The 20,402-nt window shown below is 40.5% G+C and overlaps 2 protein-coding genes across 8 annotated transcripts in view; one reads left to right on the top strand and one right to left on the bottom strand.

Moving 5' to 3' along the window:
* fli1 (Fli-1 proto-oncogene, ETS transcription factor) overlaps positions 1-14,042 on the top strand; it is a 30,276-nt gene extending 16,234 nt beyond the window's left edge. For all 7 annotated transcript variants that reach the window (XM_026192256.1, XM_026192255.1, XM_026192251.1 and 4 more), the window contains 5 exons: positions 3,551-3,619; positions 9,369-9,428; positions 9,827-9,886; positions 10,728-10,775; positions 10,930-14,042. In XM_026192256.1, the coding sequence (XP_026048041.1) occupies positions 3,551-3,619; positions 9,369-9,428; positions 9,827-9,886; positions 10,728-10,775; positions 10,930-11,459 (767 nt within the window). In that variant the 3' untranslated portion in view covers positions 11,460-14,042. The remainder of the gene's footprint in view (positions 1-3,550; positions 3,620-9,368; positions 9,429-9,826; positions 9,887-10,727; positions 10,776-10,929) is intronic.
* A 2,439-nt stretch (positions 14,043-16,481) lies between these two features.
* LOC113036338 (ATP-sensitive inward rectifier potassium channel 1-like) lies at positions 16,482-20,100 on the bottom strand. Its single transcript, XM_026192628.1, has 2 exons — positions 20,021-20,100; positions 16,482-18,401 (listed from the first exon to the last, which is right to left on the bottom strand). The coding sequence occupies exon 2, from the start codon at positions 18,361-18,363 to the stop codon at positions 17,242-17,244; it is 1,122 nt and encodes a 373-aa protein (XP_026048413.1). The 5' UTR covers positions 18,364-18,401; positions 20,021-20,100; the 3' UTR covers positions 16,482-17,241.
* Positions 20,101-20,402: the final 302 nt, after the last annotated feature.

Below are 20,402 nucleotides of genomic sequence, written 5' to 3'. Positions count from 1 at the left end.
CTGGGCTTCTGCACTGCTGCTGCTCGCTCGAGAGTGGGGGACATTCTCGAGCCCTCAATAGTTTATACAGACCATAAACATCTGGGCTCGCAGGCTGAGTAGGGAAAAAGGAGCTCTGGAGAACTCTCTCTCTCACACACACACACTCTCTCTCTCTCTCTGTCTTTCACTCCTCTTTCTCCCCTCAAAACATTTTTATTGAGCTCCCCTTGCATTAGTTCTTTCTATTGGCAGATTATCACTGGTGCAGAGGGGCTCAGCAGGCTGGCTCTGCGCCTTTTGCCGTTTGCTGTCTGCTGTTAGCCACCATTACAGTGCAGTCTGCGGCTGCTCACTCAACTGCTGGGGTTCGGCCACTTATGAGCTTCGCAGGAATTTATGTCTATATCACATTAGCATAAGTGGAAGTGGATAATAAGCAGTTGCTATTCGTGTAAACACTGAGATGAGCCTAGCTGTAATTGAAGCGAGATGTAGATAATAATTGTAAGTTTCCAGTTAAGAATACTGATGTCAGCCAGTTCTGCATATCTCGTTTTATAGTCCTGTTTTTAACATTAATGCTAATTGTTTTAAGTGATTTATATTTTTCCCATCATATCTTGGACTGGTAACTGCATGATTGCAGTTAGGAACAGCATATAAACTGTGGTCAGGATATTGTTAAAGCTAAGAATAGTGATTAAACATTTCTGAACATTTCACCTCTCACTTGTCCAATCAGATAGGAGAGCACTGGGTCCAGATCTCTCTAACATTTCTAAATGGATAATTTGATGTTTGCGCCCATTTCATGCAACAAACTATCAGATATGTGAAGGTGTGTGGAGGGAGACAGGGTTGGATTGATATGTTATAGCTATTTTTGGCCCTTTTTTATGACTATAAATACCTTCAAGCGGAGTCTGTCTAAAAGTGTTGACCATTAACCAATAAACACTTTCACGTTAATACATAATGGAACATTTATAACCATTCTCTGGATCATTGGCAGGATGGGATGTAATCTTGGTGTCAACTTCACATAGTTTGACCTTTTTTCCACCAACAAGTCTAATCTAGTACTAGTCCCAATTATTTTCACTCAAAAAGGACTGATGCTGCTCGGCCCAAAGCTGAACACCCTGATTTCAGTGGCTACAACCCAAAGATTGCATCCACCATGATCTTCTAATGGAAAACATTTAACATTTTGCTATTTGGCTCTGAAAGGGCATCACTGCAGAACTGGCTCCACATGAGCACTGGTCCCAGAACTGGAACTATGTTGATGGAAAAGAGGCACTTGTTAGTCTATCAATTCATAACAGCCTCCACATAAAAAAAAACCTTTGTCTGTACAACAATACTTGTGCATTTGATACTACCTGTTTTACCAGGGGTTTAATAAAGAACCTGTATAACTCTTCAGTTGGCAGACTGGTTTGGTAGCTTGAGGCGGTCTCGAAGTGTGGGCAGGAACTTCAATCTGTGCCCAACACAAATGTAATTTAATGAGAAGAGTGTTTTCTTTTTCTTTCAGTTACTTGCGAACAGTGCCATCATGAAAGGAGGGTCATAAGTTAAAAAAACAATTCCAATACTTTGTAGCGGAAGACTCAGAAATGCCTCATATGAAATATGAAGCCAAGCAGCAGCGTTATCCAGTACAACTAAATGGGTTTGCCTAAACTTATGTGCCCCCCTTTATGTGGCAAGGTGCCTAAAACAGGGTGACTGGGGACCCTGAGTTTGTTGACAAAGCTTAGACCACATGTTGAGGCAATGGTATCGTATAGCTATACAGAATAAACAGTACAGGGGGCTTGCCAGAGGTCCTACACGGCGCTGTACAAGGCTTTAGAAATATCGATCAATGTTACGTGCACGTCAGGCGGCGCTTTCGTGAAACCAAACAGTCATACGAAGGAGAGAAAAGAAAACTGTTTGCGGGTGTTATGTAATCTTACAGAGTCTGAAGCAGATGTGATTGGAAAGGGAGAGCAAGAGAATGAGGGTCTCAAAGCTTGAACACTGGCCAGTCCTCCCACTGCGCTGTCAGATTACTGGGATGTGTTTGTTTTCGAAGAGAGGAAGAGGCCATCCAAATAAATAGGCAGCCCAGCCAAGGCTCCCTTCACCAAAACTGTCAGCTGTGGTGTTTCTCTAGCTCGCTCTCACTCGCTCACTCAACCCTCCACTCGCTCTCACTCTCTCCCATACAGCAGTCCCAAATTTCTCTGTGGGATGGTTTGAGGTTTTCTTAGCAATGCTGCCTGTTTGCCTGTCTGGGTCAGACCACATATGTGGCACACAGTAGGAAAGGGGTTAACAACCCCTTCCTCCTTCCTCCATCCCCTCTCTGTTCCTCGTTCTCTTACACCCTCTCCCTCATTCCAGAAGTCGGTGCTTCGGAGGCTCGTTTGCCCCTGTGAGCTTACGCTCTGCGTGTGGAATTATTTTTGTATGGGGGAGCTGCGTTTGATTGCCATGCAGGGACCCTTCCTCATACAATGGCTCCCCTGTTCTGAGTCCCCCATCCTTCTAAACTAGACCCAGAGCCTTGGGGGTGCCGTGGAGTATAGGTGGAACTGGGAGGGGTGGGGACATTTGGAGGGTTAGAATACATTTGTGGAGCACCCCACATTACCCCACAGCCACCACTCTCCCCCCTTAAAAAAACAGACCCCTAGTCTGCCACTATGAGGCCCCAACCCACCACCAGCAGCACAGCACGTTAGTCGAGGACCTTGCATCGAAACTTTCACAGACTTTCTGGATTTTTCTTTTTCCATTTGTACTTTAGCTCATTTCTCAGATTTCTCTGCACCACCCCACCAGAAAAGGTACGGTCCCTACTCAGCAACTTGCTGTTGCTGGCTCAGTGCTATATCTTGTCTACACTCTCCATGTAGTAACTGCTCTCGTGTTTTCTCTGTGCATTTTTGGGTCTGTTTTTCCACTCACTGATTTATGCCTGGGGGCAGCTAAAATTAAGAGAGCATTTTGGTGCCGCCCAGGGTGCCTGTGTAAGTGGAGGAATGCAGTGCAGAGTTCTGCTCCATAAGGTGAAATGAACAGGCAGCCATACAAGGACTCTTAACTCACTGTCTTGCTTTATTCAGGGGCAGTGGTTCCAGTTAAAATGTTGACATACTACAGGGCTTCCTCACCACTATTCAAAGGACAGACTGTGTGCTGGGTTTGCTTTATTCGAGAATAGAGTTCTTTGTCATTAATTAGCTTTCCTCTTAAAAAAAATAATAATTTAAGAGCAAAAGGTACAGAAGTGATCCAATGAAAATGGCTTCAGTGGCATGCCATAGGTATCGAGCTGGACCTTCTACTGCCACCTGCTGGGAGTATTAGAAATTTGAGCTTTTTGTCACTCATACAAAAAACCTCTCATAGCAAATGCAGCAAATTTCAGTTCAAATGAAATATATTCTGCATGTATTCCTCAAGATACTTTATTCTAAAGTAAACACTTTATAAAGCAATGAAGACTCTTTAATTGTTTAAAAAATCCAACAAAATTAATCTCACCATGCTCTCTTCTGTCTCATTGCAGGTAGCTCATCATTATCCTACAATACAACATCTCACACAGATCCATCACCACGGCTGGCTGCCAAAGAGGGTAGGGAAGTTTAGAAATTTTCTCTGCATTTCTCTCCACATATTTAGAGTTGTTTTAAATGCTGTATACAGACTGAACAAGGTGGGAATGGTGCAACCAAAGCTAAAGGTGATCATGTATGGCAAAAATATAAAATACCCAAACCTTCAGGCTTCGCATGAAGAAAACCACACACATGTGAGAACAAACGCTACTTAACAAAAAGGAAGCACAATGCAGCCACCGATTGTTTCTGATGAAGCTCTGGGCAAGTACACCTTTTGTTTTGAGTCAGGCTGCTATTGCTATTCGGGACTACTACCTGAACCCAAAGAATAAAGGCATGTTAACAATAAAACAAAAGCAGAGTGCTGATGAGTTCTTTCCATAGCAGTGGGAGCATGAACAGACTGTAAATGTAGTAATTATGGAAAGAATCTATGTGACTGAAGCTGTTTACTGGAAGGACGGGCAGCACAGACAGGTGCCCGAGCAACAATGTGCTTGGTAAACATGACAGAAAGGGGCTGATTGGCTGCTTTAGACTAGACTAGAGGGGAAATAGGGGTTACATGTGTGAGTCTCTGATGAGTGAAATAGTGGCAGAAATCATGATAAGAGGTTAAGGGGACACTACACATAAAATATGCTATTGTAAGACAGTGTCCAGCAGCACTGAGACCCTTTGACTAATATATGTAGATATATATAAATATATATATAGCTTTTAATGAAAATCAAATGATAGTAGCCATTTTCAGCTATTTTATGTAAAACGTAGGCTTTAACATAAACTGTTAGCTGGTTTTATTAAGAGATTTAATGGTTAAGGAACCAATGTCTGATTAAAAACAATAGTGAAAATGGCTTTTTAAAGAAAAATGTTACCATACAAGCAGCTTGGTGTTCTCCACATCTTAATCTGGCCAAAATTTAAAGGACACAATGAACTAATTGAATTAGCGATACATTTTTAATAAAGCAGAAGAGGAGCGGTCAGAGGGACCAGCTCTAGTGTGCTAAGCCGAGAACAATGCCCCAAGCAGCTCAGGATGACGGTCCTTTTCCTCCCGATACCTTTTTCACCCTACAAACACTGGTGTGCTGACACGGTTCAGACAGGCGATAGCTTCGTATCTGTTTAGAAAAAAAAAGAAAAAACTACACATCCTTCACATAGGCTATATGGTGTCACCACCAGAGTCGAGAGCAAAGACTGCAATAACAATGATAGCCTTGCTAACAGGATGAGAGGCCCTATCAAGGCAGCAGCAGAGGAAATGCTAGGTCTGATAAGTGTCAGAGAATGCTCTCTGCCTCTCGCTCTATCTGCCCCATTGGTGGGAATTCCAGGCCACGTAATGGTTCTCGCCCAGCTTCATACTAATAGGCCATTGGGCAGGCCAGATAAGATTCTGCTCGGTCACCCCCCGACCTTGGTCTTCCTGATTCTCAGCTCCAGGTATTTGGACTGGCAGGAATAGAGGGTCACTCCCATCAGCAGCATTTCCCTTTCTCAAGAGGTGATTTCTATTAAGTGCTCCTGTAACACTGCCTTCCTCTAACTGTGGCCTAAAACTCTGGCCTTAAATAGAACACTTGTAGCATTTAAAACATGCTAACTTTTCCAAATAAAGGAAATACGACAGTATTTTTGCTCGCACAAGTGTTACTTTCGTGCAGAGTTTCTGCTTCGGCAATAAAAGATGCGTTGCTTCAGGAGAAGCCTTTATCAGCGTTTGCTCAGATCAGCACTGCCAGATGTTCCACTTCATATTGCCTTTTGAGAGCAGTCAAATACCATACAGGCTCTTTGGGGTAGAGTAAGCACGAGCATACAGCAGGAGACAACCCTTAATCTGCCCCAGACTCTGCGGTGTAAAATGCAATGTTATGAATAAAAGAGAGCATATAAAACACGGAATGCAGCAGCTATGAAAGGACTCGTGCGCGCCGATGTGTGTGTGTGGCTTTCTCAAAGTCTGCATCTGCTATGTGCCTGCTGATCGGCTTGTAAGTATGGGTTTCCTGCATACCTTACTAGTGTGATATATATATATATATATATATATATATATATATATATATATATATATATATATATATATATATATATATATATATATATATACAAATATTATACTATGCCTATGCCTTTGCATATCTTTTGGACGTGGACTGCATTATTCATGAGTGTAAGAGTTATAGGGCGTTGCTGGGAATTAGACATCATGTCGTTGTTACAAGTAAACACCTACACTTCTACTTGTAAACTACTTTTTTTCCCCCAGATTGATTTTTTTGTTTTTGTTTTTTTTTTCTCTTTTGTGGTTTCTGATCTATTAGCACAGCAATAAAATGTCAAAATGTTCTAAAAGCATTCATATCCTCCCCTGCCATGTTGAGGAAAGATGATTCACCTTTTGAAAAGCATTTCCTCTGGTGCCAAGTCAAAGGCAAAAACAGCTTGAAATGCTTCATTACGCACACAAACCATCTCAGATTTGTGTTTTTTCAAATGCTCACCTTGCTCTGTGCTAAATATAATGTAAGATAAACTGCGGACTTGGAAGTGAAAACGTTTAATGTTAAGAGTGTTGCGAAGATGTTCCCCCCTTTTTTTTTTCTTTGATGGTTTTCTGTTCCAGTGCACCCACTGTCTCCTCGCTGTGTCTAACTCCTGTACTTTGCCATCATTCTCCTCCTCTTATGGCTCCTTGCTCACACAGATGGCTTTTAAAGCACCTGTATTATGGGTATTAAAAAAGTTTACCCTGTCTGGGTTTCTCTCCTTGGCTCGGACCCTGGGTTAAAAACAGTCCACAGCTCCACTCTCTCTTTTTCTCCACTCATTCTCTATCCCGCTCCCGTTGCTCAGTTGCTCTTTCTCTCCTAGCCTACTTGCTGTCTTTCTTCTTCCCTCTGTGTCTCTCTCTCTTTCTCTCTCTCTCTGTCTAGCACTTGGGCCTTGTTTTGACTAACTGGTCCTGCAGTTGAAGTCTCCCAGGAGCGTGCACCACACCCGAGACCAGAGTGGAAACTGGCTCAAGTCACAGTCAGAGCGAGGCCTGGAAAAATGAAGGCGGGAGAAGGGGGTGGGTGGTGAGGGGTGAGGCGGTTCTGTGTGTGCACAGTCGAGTCTACGTTTGTGTGGTTGCCCCCCCCAAACCGCCGTGCATTGTGATTCTTCCTCCTGCATGTTCACTTTCACTCAATCAATGAAGCTAAACCTTAATGCACAGTAGTGGTGAAAATTGTATTTGCTGAGATTTTTCTTTGGCCAGAGAAAATTGTTTTGGTGGCAGATGCTACCAACCAGCCAAGGTGTCTTAAGGCAGAAAACACACCCAAATAACACAGCTTCCCCTCTTCTTCTTCCACAGCTAACAGTAGCTGAGTTTGCAGCCATTGTTTTCTTTCCAGATTCCAAAGTTGTGTTTTGTCTGACTCTTTTTTTCATAATTTTTCTGTCCTGATTTTCTTCTTCACTTCTTTCTCTTCTGTACCTTTTTTGTGCTTTTATACCCTGACCGTAATTTGTCTACTTCTCAGTACGTCTTTCTGCGATTTCCTCACTTCCACTCTCATCTCTCTCGTTCATCTGTGCCTCTCCCCCACCATCTCCTAAACCCCTTCTGCACGTAGATGGAGGTAACCCCGTCGTGTTTTTTCGGGGTGGTGGTGGTGGTGGAGGGACTGGCGGTGAGTAGAGGGGAAAAAAGGGCCAGTAAAACAAAGAGAGGTTGTCTGCAGGCGAAGCAGGCAGGAAACGCAAGTCTCTCAGGACTCTCCCCCAGTCACTGCTCCTTGGCTATCCTGCCAGCCCACACCAGATTGAACCTGACAGCCCCGTTGAGCCACAGCAGCCCGCTTGTTATTTATCCCTCCTCTCCTTCTTTTTGTCTTTCTCTCCTCATATACTGTCTTTTCTTTTATTCATTTGATCGTGTTCCAAATTCTTTTCTCGTTGCAAGCTCATATATGTTTCGCTTCATGCATCTGCCGTTGTTAACTCTGCAGGGGACACAGAGACAGGGACAACCTCTCTTGTTTGCAGATTGTAACGAGTCCTTTGCTGAAGCGTTTAAGGTTAAAAGTTGATATGATAGAACTTAGCGAAGAGAACAAGAGGTTCAACATGAATATAAAATGTGTTTAAAAAGAAAAATAACTAGAACCAGCCAAACTTGGGAAACGTTGTTTTTTTCGTTCTAGTGAGATTAAGTTGTGCTCAGATGAAATAATCATTTGATGTGGAATGTGTCATCATTATTTATTATAAGGAAAACACCGATGCTAATATATTCTTGTCCACTGGAGGGCAGTGCCGCACAGTGTGTAGAAATGTCTGTCCGTGTAGTGAAGCGAATGATGCACAATTTGATGTCACTGGATGTTTTCTTTCTTGGTTTCGTTTGGTTTTTTCCCACTTGGACTATATGAGGTAATATGGGTCAAGATGCTATACCCAAAACACATTTTTTAAAAAGCCAGGCACACTTACAATAATTGATAATGTGTGATTTTTTTCCCCATAACTGAAATCTACAGACTTAGAAAAACACAGGAAATTACACTAAAATGAATTTAATAGTTTTATGTTTTTAATGACTGATATCTTGCAAGGATCTGATGAAATGGAAATGGAAGTAAATTTCCCATTACTTGTCAGACAAATCTAAGTAAAAGTTAACAAAGTCACAGTTTAATGTCATCAGCTCTATACAAGCATGAAGAGAGATGAAATTGTGTTCAGTTGTTTTCACTTTAATCAGCATAGGAATCGTCTCAGATCTTTACAAAAACCAGCACACGATAACCTTTCAAACATATCTGGTCTTAAAAAGTATCAATTCAGCATCTGATTTATCAAACAAGACAACTAAAGACTCGTCCCTCACTGATGGGAAATAGAATTGCCTCTTGACCTTCTAGCAGCTTGCTACTTCAAATCCCTTGTCATCGCCATTGTACCATCTCTATCTGCTGCCCTCTGGGAGCAACGCTGCCGACAAAAAAAAGAAAAAGTTGGCCGATCACGATAACACCGTTGAGCGCTACTCAGCATAAAGCACGTCTGGCCTCATCATATTTTCCCCTCGTGTTCTGACAATTGTTTGAACTGTTTTACTCCATAATAATACAAACCATCAAGGGTGCTGGCCAGGTGCACTCTGAGTATACAAGGGTGTTCACTGCCAGAGGAACGACACAGCCTCTGTTTTATCTGTTTGTGTCAGAGTGATTGATTGTTACTGGAAGCTGTCCAGCTTCACACTCGGTTAGTTGGAACCACAGACACACACACACAGCAGGTAGAGCCCATGGAAACCGGGCCAGTTTGGCTGTTTGTCAAGGTTTCGTGAAAGCCGCATGTGTGGGAAGAGAGGATGATAGTGGATATCATGCACATGTATTGTCTTTGTGTGTGTCTCTGTTGTACGTTAATTTGCATCAGTCCCTTTCATTTGTGGTCGGGGTGTTGCAAGCTCTTTAACCAACTGTATTCTCTGTAAAAGATTGTGCCATCTACATTTTAACCACCACAGCAAGCCAAACAAAACCACATTTCCATGTCCAGATATCCTGTGAAGAACATTTTAACGATGTTTTGATGGATTTATTAATGCCCTAACTGTTGGCCAGCTGTAATTGTTAGGATTGGCTTGTGCACCGTGGCATTTTATGAATTGTACTTAGCATGTTTAAAAAAACAGTAACTGTTTTCCTATTGAAACTTTGTCTGTCCTTTTGTCTTTGTTGTTGTTAGACCCTTCATATGATGCTGTACGGCGGACAGGCTGGTCCAACAACATGCACAGTGGCAAAGGTGAGGGCACACAAATCACCAATAATGTCTTTAGTTTTTTCACTGAACAGTAATGGTAAGTATGAGTGGAGCAACTTACTGAGCAGGGGCATGATTCGTGACAAACCCAATCATTTGTTATGGGGTGGAGGTTAAATAGTTTTCAGATACCCTTTAATGCAACTCTGCAGCATGCGAGCAGCCCTTCCAGAATCCACAGAGAGTCTAGACATGTGGGACAGCCTCCTAAAGATTACACTCGGCCAAAAGAAGCCACTAGTACCACCAGCTACTGCCTTATTTACTTTGGACCACTGCTGGCATTCCTTTAAGATGTGTATATTGGTTATCTGCAGAGCACCCCTACTGATGTTTTCTGTGTCTCTCTTGTCCCTCACTTATTCCATTTCTCTCTGCAGGCTCGCCAGTGGTTACTCAAAATGTGACCAAGTCCACTGAGCAACCCAGAGCTCAGCCAGGTACTGGCTTACGTGGTGTCTTTCTTGACCTACTTAGTATAAGCACACACTCAAATCCGAGTCATACCAGCTTGTCTGTTGTGCCGCTTGTTCTGACAGATCTTTCTTTTAGTCTTTCTGTTAACAGTCGAGACAGTGAAGCATAATCACTTTGTGTTTATCATAGCATTATCTATTCTAAGATCCTGGTATTTTGTGTTTGTTTACTCGACTGATTCTGCTAAAGCTTCTCTTTAAATCCTCCAGCCTTAAGCAAAGTGTTTACTGACACTTACCAACAAGTGTAGTTGCCTCTTCTACTTGCTTTATTATTTGACAGACTTCAGCGTGTAATACTAATTTGTTTTGTCAGTGTTACTGTTAGTTGTGTTTACTTCATTTCAAATGTAATGACATGAAAAGAGCTATAAAAAGTGAAATTGTATCGATTCATCCAAATCCACCTATTTGAATGGTCGATTCATTTGTTATGGATATAGGATAGATACTTTAGAGTATCTACAGACTAAGTTCAGCGTGTCATGCACTATGACAATTATTTGAAGTTGAAAGGTGTATTTTATTGTATCAACTAATAATTGTGGAAAGTAAATATCATAACGATTTATTTGTCATTGAAATGTGTTTAGAATTTGCAAATTAATGATGAATCATTTCATAAATCATGAAACACAATTTATGGTATGGGTAATGGTATCAGCAGTACTGGCCCTGTATTTACTTGGTTTTACTTGATACCAAGTAAATTTTGGAGATAACCCAAAGAATCTGCAGTATCGCACAGCACTAATTGCCATAATACTAGTTGTGATGACTCACAAAGCTCTCCATTTGCCCACAGACCCTTACCAGGTTCTGGGTCCCACCAGTAGTCGTTTAGCCAACCCAGGTAAGTCTCTCACCATAACCAGGTTTTCAATTCAGCAGCTGTAAAAACACACTTTCTCCAAAACCTTTGAACAGCATTGTTAGTATCCAACTGAGCTTCCAGATGGATGAGAAAGCAACCATGCCTGAACGTTTGCTCTTGTGTTTTCCAATAGGCTCAGGTCAGATCCAGCTGTGGCAGTTCCTCCTGGAGCTCTTGTCTGACAGTGCCAATGCGGGCTGCATCACTTGGGAGGGCACCAATGGCGAGTTCAAGATGACAGATCCAGATGAGGTGGCGCGACGCTGGGGTGAGCGCAAGAGCAAGCCCAACATGAACTACGATAAGCTGAGCCGTGCACTGCGCTACTACTATGACAAAAACATCATGACCAAAGTGCACGGCAAACGCTATGCCTACAAGTTCGACTTCCATGGCATCGCTCAGGCGCTGCAACCGCACCCGACCGAGTCTTCTATGTACAAATACCCCTCGGACCTAGCCTATGTGCCTTCCTACCACACCCACCAGCAGAAGGTCAACTTTGTATCCCCGCACCCTCCATCCATGCCAGTCACCTCCTCCAATTTCTTTGGACCCACTGCTCAGTACTGGAGCTCGCCCACTGCAGGCCTCTACCCCAACCCAAATGTTCCTCGCCATCCTAACACGCATGTGCCATCCCACCTGGGTAGTTATTATTAAAACCACCCTTTCTGATCATCCACCACCCCTTGAACCTCCCCTGGCCCACGCCATTTGCTGACATGCACTCTCAATGACGCCAAACCAATGAAGACTGAACTGACAGAGGTATTTTGTCCTCTGAAGAAATTTGATCCAAAATGAAGGATGATCAAATTAAAGGAAATTTTTTTTTATGATTATATAAACAACTGGATATTAAGGTCCAAAAAATGGAATACTACTTACCTTTAAATGACTACCAAGTTTTTTGTTTTTTTTTTATGATTTATGGACATTTATCTGAGTTTCATGTGCCTTTTCCTTCCTCCTGAAAGCTGCACCTACAGTAGCTGGAAGTGGGTGTTCAAGAAGCTTCCTAAACCAAAGCCTGAAGACAGAAGATAACCCGCAAGTCTTTCTGCCTCATCTTCCCTTTACAGTACCAGACATGGGCCTATTACTTATGGGTCTCAAAAAGCATCCTTCTCAGTATGTACCTTGTCCTGTAAAGCATCTGCCTTTTCATTCATCTAAAGCCTTGACAGGATTTCTTATTCCCACTACATCTAACCTTCTGTTTTGACTGTCTATGTTTTTTTGTTCTGTTAATCTGCATGTTTTCATGTGTGTGTGTGTGTGCATGTGGAGAGTCTTCTGGAATTCTCTGGACAAGAAGGAGCTCTCATTGAGGTGGACTTTTCTCAGCACTGAATAAAATTTGGCAACTGGAATATGCCATTCACTATGCCATTTAACTTATCCTCCAAACTGGAAGGCTAGAGAAGAGTTGAATGCAGTTAAGAGGGAAGCGCTGTATGTTTTTGCTGATTTGGGTCAATTCAGTTGCTTAAAATGTTTTCTTGTGAGTTGTTTGCGGCGTTTGAGCTAGGCTAAGTGTTGACTCGATTGTGCCAGGAAAGCTGAGTCAAGATATAATTGCAGTAATTTGTTACAATAATTCAACGTAGGTCAGATGTTTTCACTCGGGGCCACACATTAGGCTATTAAATGTTTGCAGAGTCTTCGCATTTTTCAACCGTGCCATTTCCAGATGTGTTGTCGCTCGACCGTGTCAGTATTAATGTGAATGTCTTCTGGTTTGTGAATTTTTTTAAAAAAGGGATACCCTTTGGCAAAAATCTAAATTTGTCAGAAGTATTCATTTTTATTTTTAAACGTTTGATGAAAAAAAAGTAATTCCTTCACACTTGAGATCATGGATATAGAACACGAACGTGCCTTTTTGCAGATGTGGTCATGTTGACGTGTTGATGTTATCAACTGCCATTTGGTGGCTATTTATTTTCTATCCAAAATTGTCTTAAATGTTCTTCTATTTTGAATATGTGCTGTCCTGAAAATCCTGCCATGCTTTAACTGCTGATTTTGTATTTTTTTTTTTTTTTTTACCATATTTTGTCTATTCATTAAAGATGAGACAGCACTTCATCTTAAAGTGCACGCAATGAATTATCACACCACAAATCTGACAATTTTGGACTTTGAAATGGACTCTGACAGTAAAAGCTGCCGTGGTGTCTCTTTACTCTTTCTAGGCCAGTCACGACCATATAGGTCAGCACAGTAGATGTGGCTATGCATCAAGTCATGTTAATAGACAGTTAAGTTGCATTTTTTTTTTTTCACCAGGGCTGGATCCTAATTTGAGAGTAACATGTGTGTCTGAATGTTAGTTTCTCACTGATCGTAAAGCCCAGCTAAATGCACATGAATCTCAAGTCAGGATTTCATTACCACAATGTAAGAAGACATATCCATCTTCATGTGTTCAAAGCTGTTAATATCGGAAGTATTCCTTTAGCGTAACTGAGAATGGACACTTGAATATAAATTACCTGGGAACTTTATCAAAGAACAAATCCGATAAAGTATGACGAGACGAAGCAAAGAAATCCTCAGATTCGCAAGCGCTGTGCGTTTGTCAGACCTATTTTTTATTATTTTATAAGCATCAGTCAACTAGGCATTAAAGCAACTTACTGTATAAATTATGCAGAGTTATTTTCATATGTGACACAGTATTAAAAAAGTCAAGAAAATTAATACACGAGTTGACCTCGGTCAAAAATGCAAAACTTTTAAGTCCATTTCTGCTAGGTGGTTTGTTAAGCTTTTTAAGCGTTTTTATATCTGTACATTTGGGCAATACATTTTACCTTTTTGTTTTTTTTGGTTTCTCTTTATTGTTATTATTTCTCAAGTTAGTTATAAAATCCTAAGTGCCATTAGGTGTAAACTATATTTTTGTGTATTCCCAAAACCATGAATGCCGCTTGAATGATAACCCGATGGCCGGGGATTCCTTTACTATATATGCAACGTGTGATCATGATGCCTTGTTTCCATGGCCAATCACTTTTCTTGCCAAATGACAGAGTTTCAGGTATTTTATGCAAAATAATACTAACAGTATTATTATCCACGATTAATTTCTTTTGACGATTTATAACATTCAGTGAGCAAATTGAAAGGAGAATATGATTTGTAGTATAAAGAAATTTTTCTAATGCACCCTGACTATTCATGTTTCACAAGCATTATCAATGAAAAGGGATCTCTGCTACTTCATATATGCAATGTATTTTGGATATCAAATATGTATATATATATATATATATATATATATATATATATATATATATATATATATATATATATATATATATATATATATATAGTGTATGTTTTACAATTAACCAATGTATTATTGTTATTATTGTCATTCCTGCAATGTATGAAGTAATACCTTTTGAAAAAGGGCTTTTGTATAGGAAAATGTGACAAAATAAATATTTTTACCTCTCAATTAATGCCCTGTTGCCTTTCTGTGGTTTCACCAAAAAGTGAGTGCTAATAAAAACAAAGACTCAAAGAAACCGTATCTCTAAAAGCACAGTAGTGTAATCTTGACAGTAGCTTGCATAATTACACAATACATCTCCGTTTTGAGTTTGAATTTTTTTTAAATATATTTTGCAGAGATGCATCTGAGTTTCATGTGCCTTCTTCATCCTCTTGAAAGATGCACCTAGAATTGCAACTATTTACACACATTTCTTCCTATAGGTCAAAGTTAATGTGTTTATATTTGTTTGTCGTGGTGAAATCTAATCATTTATGCGTGCAGATGCAAAACTCCTTAGTTTTAATTAGGTCAGAGCAGTGTGAGACTTCTATGTGTCTTCATGGGTTTTCTGAAGGCAGCCTAAAATAATGTTTTTGGCAGTTAGCATCTGTGCATGCTGTCTGTGTCAAACAGCAGCTATGTGGGAGCATGTGGGAGCATACTGGCTAAAATGTATATAATGGAGGCGACCGTGGCTCAGGGTATTGGGAAGCTCATCTGTAACTGGAAGGTTGCCGGTTCGATCCCCCTTGTCCTGGTCGTTGTGTACTTGGGCAAGACACTTCACCTACAGCCTACTGGTGATGGCCAGAGGGACCGATGGCACGATATGGCAGCCTTGCTTCTGTCAGTCTGCCCCAGGGCAGCTGTGGCTACAACTATAGCTTACCTCCATCAGTGTGTGAATATGAGAGTGAATGAATAGTGGAATTGTAAAGTGCTTTGAGTGCCTAGAAAAGCGCTATATAAATACAATCCATTATTATTATTATTATTATAACAGGGAAAGAGAATCACCATCGGTGTTGGTCAAGTTACTTGAAAAAAGTAATCCGTAACTAATTACTGATTACTTCCCCCAAAAAGTAATCCTGTTACTTTACTGATTACTTATTTTCAAAAGTAATTAATTACTTAGTTACTTTTTAAAAACACAATTTACAACCTGAATAGGTAATAAAGCGATAGATCTTTCAGCCCAATTCTACTTTTTCTGCATAATCCATCATATAAAATGTAATCAAATGAAAAAGTCTCTTTTTAAAACTTGTTTTATTTTTTTTTAATCTTTTAACTTTATTCATCAAGCAAACATTAAATTATATGCAACATTCTCTGACTGGAAGAAATTTGTTTGACATTTAAACCTATTTTCTGCACATTCCAGCACATAAAATAAAAATATTTTTCAAATAAATACAAGTGAAACACAGCAGAAAATAAATAAAATCAAACACTCAGCGGTCCTGTTGCTCTATTTTCACCTGTATGGCAGGCAGATGTTTGCTCTGGTGCAGGTGTGCTGCAGCGGTCAGTGGAAGAATCTGCGAGTTTGTCTGTGAATTTCCCATTAGCGTACTCGGTGCTTGCTCGGAAGTAAAAAGAAGTTTTCTTCCCACGCAGTGAACAGCGGACGTTAATGTTTTTGTCACTTTTTACGGAATCAAACTCAAAGTAAGGTCAGTACTTCCACGCTTTAAACGCTGCACGCTCATACTCTCTCCTGCACTCGATATATTATCCATTGTTGATCTGCACACAGCTGTTGCCACAAACGTCGCACTCGCTTACGTCATTGTCATGAGACACTCTCGCAAAAAAAATCACAGTTTTAGTAACGCAGTAACGCAGTGTGCTTACGGGAAAGTAACAGTAATCTAAATACTGTTTTTGCAATAGTAATCCCTTACTTTACTCGTTATGTGTTACTGCCCATCACAGACATTTTTTTTTAATTGAAATATCATTCTGGAGCATGTACCATCTTTATTTTTTTCTAGTAATTTCACTTATTGATTTGCAACATCATGTTCAGACTTTTACATGAGAGCATATGCCTGGGAACAGAGAGCTGCTCTGGGGTCTACCTTAATAATGAACTCTATGTGGTGCTGTTTCTCCAAATAGTGAATTTTGGTTTCATGTTCTGACCCTGAAATCTAAATAATGGTTTTGTAAGCTCCCAGCTGTCATCTCGTGAATTCTTACGCTAGTTTGTCTTTTCCTTCCTGTTTGATGTCACAACTTTACACTGTGTACAGCTAAAACAGCCACAGTAGAGGTTGGCACCAGTCACAGTATGTGCTTTGACCTTTTGTGATCACAAGTCCTTGTAAGGAGCTTTGATTCCTTCAGATGGACAGTAGAAACAGTAATATGGCACAAACACTGTATTGGTTGAAAATCTTTTTTATTGATATCAACATTTTCTCCCTGAGAGAGAATACAAAAAGACTTTACAAACACAAATGCATACTGTACTCAGTGCTGCACGCTTGTTTTCTGTGAACTTTGTTCACTTCATTTAAAAAATACAAACAAACAAACAAATAAACAGAACAGACACGAAACTATATAAACTAGTGTTGAAAAGACTTGCGCCAGTACCCAACCATTTGCCTGTACCTCAGAATCTGAATAGTATTCCAGTGTTTCAAGTTCATGTGTCAATTCTTCTACACGTTATGGCAGTACTTAAAGAAAACTTAAACTTTGGTGTTTTCTCACCAAAGGCAACAACGTTGCTTCTTCAACTGCATTGTGAGGGTTAAATACAGTTTTACACATTGGTTTGTTTTTCTTCATGTCCATGCTCTATGAACCTGAGGTGAGGCAAGTGGTAAAACAGAAGAGCTTTTCTTCATTTAAAGCAGGAGCATACTTTGTTCCTGCATTGAAGCGTGTTGTATAACCAGGCCTCCCTTTTTGAAAACAGGCTTATGGTCAGCAGACAGTGGCAGGTGTGGTTTTATATCTAAATAGTTCACAATAATGCTATGGAATTGATGGTGGCTTAAAAACACACACACACACACACACACACACACACACACACACACACACACAAAAGAAGTGCAAGTAAGCAGATTTTTTACTTCATATCTAAATGCTACACAATGTGCTGCCATTTCTATTTGTGTTGCTTTCCACCTCTTACATTTTGGTGGCATCTTGGGACTCAGTGATTTCTATCACCTCAAAGCCAGGATTGTCTTGTCCTTCTCTGGAGTGGTGATGATGACCCTTGATATTGTGGAAACAATAAGCGCAGTGTGCAGTGGCTACTGGCACCACTTTGGAGAAGTTGGAGAAATCGACTCTGTATTTGTTATCCCTGCTCCTTGAGATGACGGGCAAGAAGCTGTAGCCCCACATAATTTCCCGAGGAATATAGGAGGTCCGCACTTGACAAGAAGCACTTGTGGACTCCGCTGTGCCGTCCAGGAAGACGACCAGCTCAAAGTCTTGATTGTGGAGTGTGTCAACTGCAACCTCGAAGAAGGGGCTGCTTTTGTCGATTATGTGATGGAGAGTGAGAGGACAAATAAAGAAGAGGTTGTCCTTCCCAGCATCCACCATAAAATCAATGTTCACCTGATCCATGATTATCGTCTCTCCATCTTGTGTGGTTGTCGTTCTCAGGAGCTTACCGTAGATCTGGCTGCCGATCATCAGACTCTTACGTAGGTTGGCCACTCTGATTGAAAGGCAAAGATAGTCATTTCTGGGGCTAATCACAGCCATTGGACTAAATGAGATGGTTTTAGCTCTCTTTTTAGGTAAAGAGATCTTGGCCATTATAAGACCACACATGAAGCAATTAATAATTGCTCCGAGGACTGACTGGATAGTGACAAGAGCAACAGCACCCGGGCAGTGAGGTGTGAGTGCTCGTACACCGTACCCAATAGTGGTCTGTGTTTCAAGGGAGTAGAGATATGCTGTGGTGAGTCCTGCAACACCCCAAACACACGGAGTGTGATCTGGTGAGGGGTTTTGCCAGGTCAGATCTCCATTATTACGCACAATCCAGTACCACAGCAGACCGAAAATGAACCAGGTGAGGGTGTGAGTTGCAGTGAAATTGAAGAAAACGAACCGCCACCGGGCCTCCACCAAGGTGGTCCAGAAATCTGCCAGGAAGGCAAAGTGTTTGCTGTACTTGACGTTTCCATATTCAATGTTGCAGCGGCCATCTTTGGTCACTAGCCTGGTCCTGTGATTTCTTCTTTCATCCAGATACTTCCTGATTCTTGTGCCTATGGATCCACACATTTTGTTTTTTGTTTTGTTTTGTTTCACGAGCCAGCAGCCTAAAATACAATAAAATAGGAAATGATGTAACGTGGATATGCACAACATGTAAATACGTAATAGCAAATCATTAAACAATCTCTAGACCAAAGATGCTACGATAATGACAAAAAAATATTGAGAAAAAGAAATATGCTCCGCACTCGTTATAATGAAGAAGAATATAAAACTGACTAATAATCGCTTAGTTTCCTTAATATTGACAAAAAGATATTTTTACCACACAATTTGAGTTCTATATTCAATTTGAAACATAAAAAATAATGAAATAACATAATTGTAAATGAATAAAACAATCATTCTTGAACTTTAAGAGGCAGATTTTATATTTTATTTCAGGGCATTTTCTACTTTTTGATACCCTGTTGAAAGATTTTACTCCTTGCCCCATGATTAGCTGAGTCTCACTGTAAACTCCCTATGCACAGCCTCAAATGTTCCAAGCTTCCCTGTCCCACAGTAAATTTAATCATCACTGAATGCCTGTAATCCTAAATGCAGCGCTGCAGTGGAGTCCTGACATTAATGAGAAACAAAAGTTTCCACTGAAGCATAACATGTAAGTGTTCCAAATAAACCAAATAATTCGGGAACTTTGGTCCTACGCAAGTGTCTAAACACAAGGATCATCTTTGTTTGCTGAGTTTCAATGTAGCATAACTTAACGTGGCATTAAAATAATTTGAGCAAACCCAGCCAGAAGGGGAACAGCTCACAGGCATAACAATCTTTGACTTTATTCAAGCTTTTAGTTCTCTCATAAGTCTGGTGCTTGATGGATGGTAGCTGGCAGTGTTGGCTGTACAGAGGTTTCCAAATAAGTATGGCCTCTGTTCTTGCCAAGCCATGCAAACAGCCATTTGGATCATGCTGTGCTTGTTAGCAAGTGTGAAGTAGGACAAAAAAGTCAGTACAGCGAGTTTATTTTTTTGTTTGCAGTCCTCAAAGCTCAAATCGTGACATTTTGCCAAAAGAAATCTGATAATTACACGCTGTTGCTTGTTGGCAAGCTTTAATGCTTTTAGAAGCAAACGTAGTCATTTTACACCTAATCATTAGATCACCATGTTGTCATGCTGTAACAAGATATGTGCTGAAGTAATTTCAAATTATATAGGCTTTTTAATTGCAGATATGATAAGTACAAAAAAACAGGTAGAATCACAATTGAAAACGTGACATAGAAGAGAACTCTTGATATGCGTCCTCATAGCTTTAAATGTACATTAAAACTGCTTGAAGTTTAACATTTAAAGCATAGTATATTAGAAGTTTAGTATATTCAAAGTTTAAATGTAATTCATGTTTGTAAAGCAGTACATGTACATTTCTGTATTTTATTTTTTCTGTAGTAAAAATTTAGTTCATGGATTTTTTTTTTGATTGAGCAATTGTTGCTGTGACTGAAATGCTGTAGCAAAAACACTTTCTTAAAGCTACACATAAAAAAATCCCGACTGGTATGTTATGTATGTTTTTTGTCTAATATGTACATTGCTGTGGTAGAAACAAACCAAAAACAGGTCACGAGTGAAGTAACCTTGTTAAACTTCCTTGAAGTAAAAATGTACATGTGAAAATTCATACTTTAAAATAAAAGGCCTGAAGCCAAACTCACCGAAGTGAAAAGTTCACGTCGAAAAGTCAGTTTCGTCTCTGTCTTTCTTGCTTCCAGCTGATTGGGACAGTTTAGGCGTGTCCCTCTCTTGTGCTTGCTGATCTGTACCTGAGTGGCTTTATATCGTCCTGTCTCAATGTGCTGGAATCACCCAGGTGATGTTTACGCCCACAGACACATCAAGTGTCCCCACCCCCATCCCCACTTCTGACTCAAAACATACACATGACCAAGCATCCTAAGACACACACCCATGCACATGCTTCCCAAGTTAGAAGAAATACGGTTTATTTCATACATGCTTGGCACCTAGAGCCACCCTGACCTCTGTGCATCACACTTTGTGCCTATTGTGGTGTCAGAGTTCCTCTGAATTCACAGT

Source organism: Astatotilapia calliptera, chromosome 14 (genome assembly GCF_900246225.1).
Source record: "Astatotilapia calliptera chromosome 14, fAstCal1.2, whole genome shotgun sequence".
Lineage (NCBI taxonomy): Eukaryota > Metazoa > Chordata > Actinopteri > Cichliformes > Cichlidae > Astatotilapia > Astatotilapia calliptera.
This window is presented reverse-complemented; position numbering and strand designations above follow the sequence as displayed.

What these genes read in the sequence shown, in the direction of transcription:
- LOC113036338 (XM_026192628.1), bottom strand. Translation starts at nt 18,363, where the DNA reads ATGTGTGGATCCATAGGCACAAGAATCAGGAAGTATCTGGATGAAAGA.